At 41.6% G+C, this 12,850-nt stretch overlaps 1 protein-coding gene across 1 annotated transcript in view; it reads left to right on the top strand.

Annotated features, from left to right (window-relative positions):
* The window catches only part of LOC143764557 (EF-hand domain-containing protein D2-like), a 25,254-nt gene extending 13,614 nt beyond the window's left edge, over nucleotides 1-11,640 (top strand). Inside the window, exons 3-4 of the mRNA XM_077250227.1 lie at nucleotides 6,933-7,067; nucleotides 11,138-11,640. Of these exons, the coding sequence (XP_077106342.1) occupies nucleotides 6,933-7,067; nucleotides 11,138-11,272 (270 nt within the window). The 3' untranslated portion in view covers nucleotides 11,273-11,640. The remainder of the gene's footprint in view (nucleotides 1-6,932; nucleotides 7,068-11,137) is intronic.
* The last annotated feature ends 1,210 nt before the right edge of the window (nucleotides 11,641-12,850 follow it).

The following is a 12,850-nucleotide window of genomic DNA, read 5'->3' as shown; positions in this document are numbered from 1 at the left end:
AGATTTTTCTGTATTTTCAGGACTATGAAAATTGTACATTCACACTGAAGGCATCAAAAATATGAATTAACACATGTGGAATTATATAGTTAACAAAAAAAGTGTGAAACAACTGAAAATATGTCTTATTTTCTAGGTTCTTCAAAGTAGCCACCTTTTGCTTTGATGACTGCTTTGCACACTCTTGGCATTCTCTTGATGAGCTTCAAGAGGTAGTCACCGGGAATGGTTTTCACTTCACAGGTGTGCCCTATCAGGTTTAATAAGTGGGATTTCTTGCCTTATAAATGGGGTTGGGACCATCAGTTGTGTTGTGCAAAAGTCTGGTGGATACACAGCTGATAGTCCTACTGAATAGACTGTTAGAATTTGTATTACGGCAAGAAAAAAGCAGCTAAGTAAAGAAAAACGAGTGGCCATCATTACTTTAAGAAATAAAGGTCGGTCAGTCCGAAAAATTAGGATAACTTTGAAAGTGTCCACAAGTGCAGTGGCAAAAACCATCAAGCACTACAAAGAAACTGGCCCACATGAGGACCGCCCCAGGAAAGTAAGACCAAGAGTCACCTCTGCTTCTGAGGATAAGTTTATCCGAGTCACCAGCCTCAGAAATCGCAGGTTAACAGCAGCTCAGATTAGAGACCAGGTTAATGCCCCACAGAGTTCTAGCAGCAGACACATCTCTACAACAACTGTTAAGAGGAGACTTTGTGCAGCAGGCCTTCATGGTAAAATAGCTGCTAGAAAACCACTGCTAAGGACAGGCAACAAGCAGAAGAGACTTCTTTGGGCTAAAGAACACAAGGAATGGACATTAGACCAGCGGAAATCTGTGCTTTTGTCTGATGAATCTAAATTTGAGATCTTTGGTTCCAACCACCGTGTCTTTGTGCAAAGCAGAAAAGGTGAACGGATGGACTCTACATGCCTGGTTCCCACCGTGAAGCATGGAGGAGGTGTGATGGTGTGGGGGTGTTTGCTGATGGCACTGTTGGGGATTTATTCAAAATTGAAGGCATACTGAACCAGCATGGCTACCACAGCATCTTGCAGCGGCATGCTATTCCATCCGATTTGCGTTTAGTTGGACCATCATTTATTTTTCAACAGGACAATGACCCCAAACACACCTCCAGGCTGTGTAAGGGCTATTTGACCAAGAAGGAGAGTGGTGGGGTGCTACGCCAGATGACCTGGCCTCCACAGTCACCAGACCTGAACCCAATCGAGATGGTTTGGGGTGAGCTGGACTGCAGAGTGAAGGCAAAAGGGCCAACAAGTGCTAAGCATCTCTGGGAACTCCTTCAAGATTGTTGGAAGACCATTCCCGGCGACTACCTCTTGAAGCTCATCAAGAGAATGCCAAGAGTGTGCAAAGCAGTCATCAAAGCAAAAGGTGGCTACTTTGAAGAACCTAGAATATAAGACATATTTTCAGTTGTTTCACACTTTTTTGTTAAGTATATAATTCCACATGTGTTAATTCATAGTTTTGATGCCTTCACTGTGAATGTACAATTTTCATAGTCATGAAAATACAGAAAAATCTTTAAATGAGGTGTGTCCAAACTTTTGGTCTGTACTGTATGTATGTGTATGTATATATGTATGTATATATGTGTATGTATATATATATATATGTGTATGTATATATATATATATATATATGTATAGTGTATGTGTATATATATATGTATATGTGTATATATATATGTATGTATGTATGTGTATATATGTATGTATGTGTATATATGTATGTGTATATATGTGTATATATATGTATGTATATATATATATATGTATATATGTATGAATATGTATGTATGTATATATGTATGTGTATATGTATATATGTGTATATGTATATACAGTGTGGCAAAAAAGTATTTAGTCAGTCAGCAATAGTGCAAGTTCCACCACTTAAAAAGATGAGAGGCGTCTGTAATTTACATCATAGGTAGACCTCAACTATGGGAGACAAACTGAGAAAAAAAAATCCAGAAAATCACATGGTCTGTTTTTTTATCATTTTATTTGCATATTCTGGTGGAAAATAAGTATTTGGTCAGAAACAAAATTTCATCTCAATACTTTGTAATATATCCTTTGTTGGCAATGACAGAGGTCAAACGTTTTCTGTAAGTCTTCACAAGGTTGCCACACACTGTTGTTGGTATGTTGGCCCATTCCTCCATGCAGATCTCCTCTAGAGCAGTGATGTTTTTGGCTTTTCGCTTGGCAACACGGACTTTCAACTCCCTCCAAAGGTTTTCTATAGGGTTGAGATCTGGAGACTGGCTAGGCCACTCCAGGACCTTGAAATGCTTCTTACGAAGCCACTCCTTCGTTGCCCTGGCGGTGTGCTTTGGATCATTGTCATGTTGGAAGACCCAGCCACGTTTCATCTTCAATGCCCTTGCTGATGGAAGGAGGTTTGCACTCAAAATCTCACGATACATGGCCCCATTCATTCTTTCATGTACCCGGATCAGTCGTCCTGGCCCCTTTGCAGAGAAACAGCCCCAAAGCATGATGTTTCCACCACCATGCTTTACAGTAGGTATGGTGTTTGATGGATGCAACTCAGTATTCTTTTTCCTCCAAACACGACAAGTTGTGTTTCTACCAAACAGTTCCAGTTTGGTTTCATCAGACCATAGGACATTCTCCCAAAACTCCTCTGGATCATCCAAATGCTCTCTAGCAGACTTCAGACGGGCCCGGACATGTACTGGCTTAAGCAGTGGGACACGTCTGGCACTGCAGGATCTGAGTCCATGGTGGCGTAGTGTGTTACTTATGGTAGGCCTTGTTACATTGGTCCCAGCTCTCTGCAGTTCATTCACTAGGTCCCCCCGCGTGGTTCTGGGATTTTTGCTCACCGTTCTTGTGATCATTCTGACCCCACGGGGTGGGATTTTGCGTGGAGCCCCAGATCGAGGGAGATTATCAGTGGTCTTGAATGTCTTCCATTTTCTAATTATTGCTCCCACTGTTGATTTCTTCACTCCAAGCTGGTTGGCTATCGCAGATTCAGTCTTCCCAGCCTGGTGCAGGGCTACAATTTTGTTTCTGGTGTCCTTTGACAGCTCTTTGGTCTTCACCATAGTGGAGTTTGGAGTCAGACTGTTTGAGGGTGTGCACAGGTGTCTTTTTATACTGATAACAAGTTTAAACAGGTGCCATTACTACAGGTAATGAGTGGAGGAAAGAGGAGACTCTTAAAGAAGAAGTTACAGGTCTGTGAGAGCCAGAAATCTTGATTGTTTGTTTCTGACCAAATACTTATTTTCCACCATAATATGCAAATAAAATGATAAAAAAACAGACAATGTGATTTTCTGGATTTTTTTTTCTCAGTTTGTCTCCCATAGTTGAGGTCTACCTATGATGTAAATTACAGACGCCTCTCATCTTTTTAAGCGGTGGAACTTGCACTATTGCTGACTGACTAAATACTTTTTTGCCCCACTGTATGTATGTATGTATGTGTATATGTATGTATGTATGTATGTGTATATGTATGTATGTATATATGTATGTATATGTGTATATATGTATGTATATGTGTATGTATGTATGTATATGTGTATATGTATGTATATATGTATGTGTATGTATAATTATAGCGCCATATGTTCCATGGCGCTTTACATGTATGTATATGTGTATGTATGTATATATATATATGAATGTATATATGTATGTGTATGTATGTACGTGTATATGTGTGTATATGTATAAATTCAATTCAAAGAAGCTTTATTGGCAGGACCAAATGAACATCAGTTTTGCCAAAGCACAAGTGGAGTAGGGACTGTGGGGATAATGTGTAGGGACTGCGGGGACGATGGATGGGGTGCAGGGTGGGGGTAAGGAAGTCCATGACATATCATGGTTGTCTTTCTCGCAGTCTATGGCACGCGCTCACAAACTGCGCTGATATCTCCACCGCGCTCTCTTCTTCCCCCAGCAGGATATCTGTTTTCTCTTCCTCCTTCATGGTGCTGAAATCCGGGAAAAGATCGTAGAGTCTCCTGAAGTGAGTGTCCCTCACTGCTGAGTATTTGGGGCAGTGTAGCAGGAAGTGGGTCTCATCCTCCAGGTCACAGTGTAGGCACAGTCTGTCCTCCCTGGGCTTGTAGCTCTGTCTGTGCCGGCCGACCTCGATGGCCAGATTGTGGGCACTGAGTCTATACCGGCTCAGGATCTGGCGGTCTCTGGGGTCCAAGAGTTTCTCCAGATATGGAGCCAGTCTGTAGTCTCTCTGTAGGCTCTGGTACATGGATAGTTTCTGTGAGCTGCTGATTTCATTCCTCCAGACACTGACGTACCTCTCCTGCCCCTCCTACCATCTTCCTGATTGTGGCTTTTGTCAAGTTGTTTTGGTTGACGGTTCAGTCAGGTTGGGTTTGGATAAGCTGTTCCGGGGGTCCTGGTTTGTGGGGACAACCTATATGTAGCATGGCTTTATGGTGATGGGAGCTTGGGTTGCTACTCTGTAGGTGAGCCTGGAAGGACAGCACCCTCTTCAGGACGGCTAGGTGCAGTGGGAATCTGCCCAGCTCGGCAGGCATTGTTGGTGGTGCTCCGATGGACCTGGAAAAGGTGTTTACAGAATTCCAGGTGGAATATTTCTGTTGGACTAAAATCCCACTTTGACCAGTCTGGGTATGTGTGAGGGCCCCAGACTTCGCTGCCGTATGGGAGGATTGGGGTGATTATGGGAGGATTGGGGTGATTATGGCATCGAAGATTTTTAGCCAGACCCTCACTGGTGGCTTCAGATGGTAGAGTTTCCTTCGGATGGCATACAAGGTTTTGCAGGCCTTGTCCTTCAATGTCTCTATAGCTTGTTTGAAGCTCCCTGACTGATGAATTTCCAGGCCCAGGTAGGTATATTTGTCCGTTTCTGTAAGAGCGCAGTTGTTTAGCATGACTGGAAGGTGCTGGTTCGGTCTTGGCTTTCTCTTCTGGAACACCATGATGTTGTTTTTTTTTGCATTGATCGGTGGTGCCCACGTAGAGCTGAATTTCTCCAGGATTTTAAGGTTTTCTTGGAGACCTTTCTCTTTTGGTGACAGCAGCAATAGGTCATCTGCATACAGCAAGAATTTCACCTGGGCATCATGGAGTGTGAGACCTGGTGCTGTGGAAGATTCCAGAGTGGTGGCCAGCTCATTGATGTAGATATTGAAGAGCGTTGGGCTTAGGCTGCAGCCCTGTCTGACTCCGCGGCTCTGCTGGAAATCAGCCGTTCTTCTACCGTTCACTCACACTGCAGCGGTTCTCGGTATATATATGAATGTATGTGTATGTATATATATGCATGTATATGTATGTATGTATGTATGTATATATTCAATTCAATGAAGCTTTATTGGCAGGACCAAATAAACATTAGTTTTGCCAAAGCATGTGTACAGTAGGGAGTAGGGACTGTGGGGATAATGGGTGAGGACTGCGGGGACAATGGATGGGGACTGTGGGAACAATGGATGGGGTACAGGGTGGGGGTAAGGAAGTCCATGACATATCATGGCTGTCTTTCTCGCAGTCTATGGCACGCGCTCACATACTGCGCTGCTATCTCCACTGCGCTCTCTTCTTCCCCCAGCAGGATATATGAATTGAATCTACTATATAATTGTCTAAGGGTACTTCCTTCTGTCTGTCCTTCTGTCTGTCTGTGGCGGTTATTCGTTCGCTGATTGGTCTCGCCAGCTGCCTGTCATGGCTGCTGCGACCAATCTGCGATGCGCACAGTCTGGAAAAAAATGGCCGCTCCTTACTCCCCGCATTCACTGCCCGGCGCCCGCATACACCCCTCCGGTCACCGCTCACACAGGGTTAATGCCGGCAGTAACGGACCGCGTTATGCCGCGGGTAACGCACTCCATTGCCGCCGCTATTAACCCTGTGTGTCCCCAACTTATGCGGCATCAATAGTACAAAATGTAATGTTAAAAATAATAAATAAAAAAACCTGCTATACTCACTCTCTGTAGTCCGCTGAGCCGCTCGCGCTGCCCGCCATCTTCCGTTGCAGGTTGCGGTGGCAAAGATGGTATGGCAGAAGGACCTGCCATGACGTCACGGTCATGTGACTGCGACGTCATCACAAGTCCTGCGCAGAAAGGGCCTGACGTGACGTCACGGTCATGTGACCGCTACACGGTCATGTGACCGCGACGTCATCACAAGTCCTGCGCGGAAAGGGCCTGACGTGACGTCACGGTCATGTGACCGCGAAGTCATCACAGGTCCTGCGCTCAGACCAACCCTGGGACCAGAAGCTGCCGTGGACTACAAGGGGCCCTCTGAAAGGTGAGTATATGTTTATTTTTTAACCTGTGACAAACGTGGCTGGGCAATATACTACGTGACTGGCCAATATACTACGTGGCTCTGTGCTGTATACTACTTCGCTGTGCAATATACTACGTGGCTCTGTGCTGTATACTACGTAACTGGGCAATATACTACGTAATTGGGCAATATACTATGGCGCTGGACAATATACTACGTGGACATGCATATTCTAGAATACCCGATGCGTAAGAATCGGGCCACCATCTAGTATGTGTGTATGTATGTATGTATATATATGTGTATGTATGTATGTATATAGTATAAAATATATATATATATATATATATATATATATATATATATATATATATATATATATATATATATATATATATATATTAGAAAAAAAGCTGTGTTCTGTAAAATCACTGCAGGAGCCGACAAGATATGTATTTATTAATTTAATATGCAGATTATTGTCTCCCAGCTATATAACTTAGGATCAATGTGAATAAATGTAAGGGAAGGTTATTTTCCTTTTTTTTCCCCTCATAGATTTGCCTTCTTACGTTTTAGGTTTATTACATTTTTTTTTTTTATTATTTCTTCTTTCTTTAAAGTTCCTATTAATTTTCCGCAAAGCTGCAGCGGGTGAGCTGGAAGAGGACAGCGGGTTGCACGCTCTTGCAAGACTCTCAGAAATCGATGTTTCCATTGAAGGTGTGAAAGGAGCCAAGAGTTTCTTTGAAGCAAAGGTAATTGGGTTAATAAGATGTCTTCTATTCTAAGTGAGCCTGTCACCAGATATCTGCAGCCCCACCTGTCAGCAGCGTACAGTAGGGATGGAGGAGAACCTGCTTCTAATAATGGGTCACTGAGTGAAAGTACTGTTATCTGCTGCAGCTCTGCTAGTCCTCTCACTGATGAGCTGTGCTATGCAGTCCTCGCTGTATGAGTCCCTGGTATCCCTGCCTCCACAGAAAGAGTGTCAGCTAATGCAAAGAAGATTATTACTGAATTACTCAGTGCCGAGAAGACTAGCAGAGCTTCAGCAGATACGTGATTTTTTTTTTGTAAAAACTACAGATAACAAAAAGTTTTGATATTTGATTCTGCCAAATCATATTTCAGCTTACATTTTCCTCTCGCACAATTTGTTAACGATGTGTTCCAAAAAAATTTATAATTTATAAGCAAAACAAATAGAACTGTAGTTTAAAAAATGCACATCTCCGATCTGCACCATTATTCTGGCATACGAAAGACTTTGCTCTAGGGCTTTTTAACTCTTTGTGCCAAAAACGACAGCTCCTGCAAGATTAGGAGCTGTTTGGTGTCAGTGGCTCTCTACGCCCCTGCTTCAAAAACATCGCTGTAGACTGAGGTCGTCCAATATCTGCTGTCAAACGTTAATGGGCGGTCGTTCTGGGGCAATCTGCAGTCACAAACTTTACATGTGTCGAGGCTGAAGAGGTAGATTCGCTTTTATTTCCTGACTTCCGCCTTATTCCAGTGGTCGTCTATAGGTTCCCATACACATTAGATGAAAGCCGAGAATCTTTAAATATCCAAGCACCTATAGAAGACAGAGGCACCCAATGCCGTTTCCGGCTCAGGACTATTATAAAAAAAAAAAAAAAAACAACAACAACCGGATAGCGGTGCACTGCAAATTGATTATATCCCCATTACTAAATAATGATTATAAAGCCATTAGATAAAATTGGCAAATGTAGGGAAGCTGGGCAAGGGAAGTCGTCTCACCAGCATTTAATACACCTGTAGCTGCGGCAAGGAGTCAGGGATGCAACAAGCCAAACATTGCAAAAGGATTCCTCCAGTGATGAGACGAGGGGTATAAAATGTTATATTTATTGGATTGATTAAAATACTTAAGTAGTAAGGACAAAACCACATCGAATTTCCTGAGCCTGTGTGTTTCGCTGTGTAGCCTTAGTCTAATGTATACACAGAAACGCGTAGGTTCAGCAAATTCTAAGTGGTTTTTACCTTTACTACAGTATTTTAATCAATCCAATAAATGTGAAATTTTATACAGTCTCATCACTGGAGCATTCATTTTTCAAAATTACATAACACTGGGAGAATGACCAAAAAAAAAAGTCAATAACCCTTTTAAAAATGGGCATTTTTTTTTCATTTTTTTTTGGGATGGCTTTTTTTTTTTCAGGACGAGCTGTAAAAAAATGGGTACAAGTTACACGTGAGATAAAATGAAAAAAGAATTAAAAAAAACATTGTCACTATTTGTAGTTTTGTTTTTCCGCTGCGCATTGTGACCTGACAATATGAGTCTCCAGGTCATTACAATTACAGCAATACCAAACTTATTAGAAAAAAAGTACGTTAGTGGTTATAAAAAATTCAAAGTTTATTGAAGTAAATATTGTAAATTGACGTTTTCCTAAAAAAACAAAAAAGCCCATAGGACAAAGATGGCAGCCTTGGTAGCTATTAACATCCTGCAATCACGTCACGCGGGGTCTAATGGAGTGCACAAACGCAATGGCAAGCAGGACATTTACAGTAAATTCTTTTGACGGTGAGTGACTGTGGTACTTAAAGGGAATCTGTCAGCAGGATTACTGATTAACATGATACTTGGTGATGAAGTCTGAAACATGAGAATCTCATTAACTGAAAAAAAAAAAAAAAAAGATTAAACAAGAACCACAAGACGGATTTCAGCACCAGGTATCATTTTAATTAGTATAACGGCGCCGACCTGACTGTGTGTGTAGGTTACTGTGCACAAACCTGTCGACAAGTTCACTTTATATGGCTTAAACAATAGCAGTCAGAGGTAGCTACTGTTGTTATAGGCATGTGCCAGCTGTGTAACACAGCCAGTACCTCCTCGGCATGGAACAGGCCATCACCACAGTTTGAACATTCAGACTGTCCTAATACCACTAATTGTAGGCATCAGTACAGACCATGTGAATGGTGCTCGCGGGTACAACCAGGGCTGTGGAGTCTGAGGTTTGGCTTACTGGCTCCACAGCCCTGCGTTCAGCAGGTGGTGGCACTCACCCATCTTTTCTGATGTCGAGAAGATCTTTGTGGAAAGGTAAAAGAGATGAGAACTTGTATTATCAGCTCCCACCACATGTGCCAATAAGGTCCTGCATTTGAAGGTGGTCCTGAGCATGGAGCGCTGCGCTGCCCTTTCTTAAGTGACGCTGAAAAAAGAAGAGTTCTGCGCTTGTTCCACTTGTCCCATAGACTATGATTGGGGCAGAGGTCAAACATGAAAATATCCACTGTTTGGATACCTGGCTCTCATCAGGTTATCCCCTATTTTACCGATTACATATTCACGTCATCGGCCGTGTCCCTGCCTGTGATGCAGGCTCACACCCTTGATGGCTGATTTAATCAGCTATCAAGTGCCTCTAATAGCAGCGGGTGGATCAGATATCCACCCTGGGCTGTTATCCAGATAAATGCCTCTGTCAATCACTGACAGTGGCATTTAATACGAGCAGACAGGAAGAGAGTCATCGATCTCGCCCATTGGCGCTCCAGTCACGTGCTCGCGGGGCGTCGACTGATTGTCACGTCAACCAAGGGTCTCCTGAAGATTTCCATGCCCGTCCTCAAGATCCTTCTATGAAGCACAGACGATCACAGCTTGAAGTCTCCTAAGGGGACTATTAAATACAGTTTAAAAAAAAAAAAAAAAAGTTTAAAAAATAAAGTTCAAATCACCCCCCTTTTGCCCCATAAAAAAATACTCATATCTGGTATCGCTATGTTCAGAAATGTCCGATCTATCTATATATCAAATAAATTAATCCTATCGGTCAAAGGCATAATAAGAAAATCAAAACGGCAAAATTATGGGGGGTTTTTTGGTCACGGCAACATTGCAATAAAAGGCAATCAAAACATTGTACCTACCCCAAAGTTGTATCAGTTAAAAAAAAAAAAAAAGCAGCTCATGGCGCAAAAAAACAAGCCATCACCCAGCCTCAGAAAAATGAGAATGTTCAGAAATTTGTCCAAAAAGGGGTTGCTTTTGTCACCATTTTCTGAGAACCTGAATAGTTATCTGCGCACTCATACGGCCCTGGGGAATCATATTTCTAGGTCAGTTTTACCATATATTGAACATGGTAAATAAAAATCACCAAAAACAATTGCATTTTTTTTTTTTGCAATATCACTGCACTTGCCATTTTTTTCCCCATTTTCTGGTACACTATTGTGGCTGATTGAATGGTGTTGTTCAAAAGTACAACTCTGCCCACAAAAAATAAACCCTTATACGGCTTTGCCTGGAAAAATAAAAAGTTATGGCTCTCGGAAGAAGGGGAAGAAGAAATTAAAAGTGGAAAATCATCCAGGGGTGAAAGGGTTAAAAAAAGGGAAGGGCGGGAAATCAAATGGGTGGTCCTAATCAGTGATTGACAGCTACCTCACATAGGCACAGTTATACAGGAAAGGCTAGGACCACCTACTTGACTCCTAAACTCAGAATGAGCAGGGATGTATATGTTTATTAGAAAACATTTAGGGCCAGAGTTATCAAGGTGTCTTCGCTATTTTTCTGGGGCAAAAACACCTTGAAATTTTGCAAGTTTTTTCCATTTTTACGCCAGTCCCGACCACCAAGTGAATAAAAATGTACAAGACGGTGGCTTAAATTTCAATAGCGATGTACTCCAGTTCCTAACGCACCCAATTTAGGCTTGTGCACTATAAATCTGGGGTCTGGTGCGGCTTTAAGAACGATATTTGGTGATAAATCTGTTCGCCTGCGAAACAGGTCTACATCTGTGGATTTTATTTTATGTTTAAGGTGCAGGCTATTAATCATGGCAGCCGATTTGAGCAAGAAATTAAAGCGGAAAAGGAGGAGAAGAGGAGACAAGCGGAAGAGAAGGAGCAGAGGAAGGCTGCGTTTAAAGAGCTACAGTCCACCTTCAAGCCATAAACCAGAGCAGAGTATTTTCATAGCATGCAGAGAGAAATCTATCTATATACCTATATATCGCAGGGTGCGCAGAGTCTTGTTCTTCCGCTGTTGCTGGATTACAACTTCTACCTTGTTTTACCAGACAAGAGCTGTACACAAGTGATTCCCCCAATACCTGAAGATTCGAGACCTGACATTCCTGTTGTCAAAATATATTTGCAAAAAAAAAAGATTTATCTAATTTATTGCTTAAGGTTGGATGGACCAATAAAGTGAATCATTTTACTAGTGATTTTCATTTTTATGTTGCAGACAGTATTTTTTTACATCATTCTCAGTTTGTTTTTTTTGTGAAAATCTGTAAATAAAAACAATCATAGCTATTATTCTATGGATTTTTGTGTGTTTAGTTGGTCAGAAAAGCGCTGACATAAAACAAATCCTAATTTTTCGGAAAATGGAAGGAAGATACACATTTTGCTGCAGATCTGCCATAGATTTCACCACCTATATGATATAGATAGTTGTAAAACTTTTCATTATAAAAGAAATAAAAAAACAGGGATTTTTGTGTACTCACCGTAAAATCCTTTTCTCCGAGCCAATCATTGGGGGACACAGCGTATTTGCTAAAACCATAATACCAGAATTCGCAAAAGCTTTGAAAAGTCGCAAAATTTTTGCAACTTTTTGTGGTTTTCAGCCTTTCAAGTTTTATTCGGCTCCGCCAAAATAAGCAAAGTTGGGGCATAGCCATACCGGCCCATCAAATTAACCAAAAAAGTGACGTGGCTTTTTATGCCAGAAATGCTACTCCAGTCCTAGACTGGAGTAGCAATTCTGACACTGTGCATGCCACGCAGAAGAGATGCTGAATTCATTAAGTGGCTTTATGCAACCCTATTTCATGGCACCTGTGTTCAGAACGTGTCACCGTCATAAATAGACCGCCATGTTCAATATGAAGGCATAAAATACAACCGCAACATCAAAAGAGATGAAGAAACTTATTAGCATGTTTTTTTTAATTATATTTTTTTTTTTAAGTGCCTTCCATGCATATCAGATCCGACAGCAACAATCCCATGACACTTTTTGTAATGATACAGCACCCCAGTTTTACAAGAGTTTGTGCTGCGTCTTATTCAGCAAATGTATTAAACCGTGCAATAACAAAAAAAAGTATAAACATTAAAACACTGACTGTAAAACAGCAGTACGGGGAGAAGGTAGTGTTGCACAAAAAGAAAAAAAAAAGAGCCAAATTCATTGTCATCACATATATACAATATAGATATGTACACATAGATCATCCTCTTAATGAACAATATCAAAATAGTCTATTCCTATTGAAATCTCCTTCCCAGAACCTTGCTTCGCTCCTCGGACAGGACAATTAGATTATTATTTACATGGACAGAACGAACAATGACACCGACTCACTAGGGCCACAAATGCACCGAGACACTCGCGCTGGGACAGATCTTGTTTCTTATACAATGACAGAGACAAAGATGGCGGCTTAAAACACGCTCCTAAATGGAAAAGTACATTTGCTTTAACTTCCGTTTCAAAGGTGAAGACACATTTTGCCGG

The sequence above is a fragment of the Ranitomeya variabilis genome, chromosome 4 (genome assembly GCF_051348905.1).
Source record: "Ranitomeya variabilis isolate aRanVar5 chromosome 4, aRanVar5.hap1, whole genome shotgun sequence".
In the NCBI taxonomy this organism is placed as follows: domain Eukaryota; kingdom Metazoa; phylum Chordata; class Amphibia; order Anura; family Dendrobatidae; genus Ranitomeya; species Ranitomeya variabilis.
Note: the sequence above shows the minus strand (reverse complement) of the source record. Positions and strands in the feature narration are given on the sequence as shown.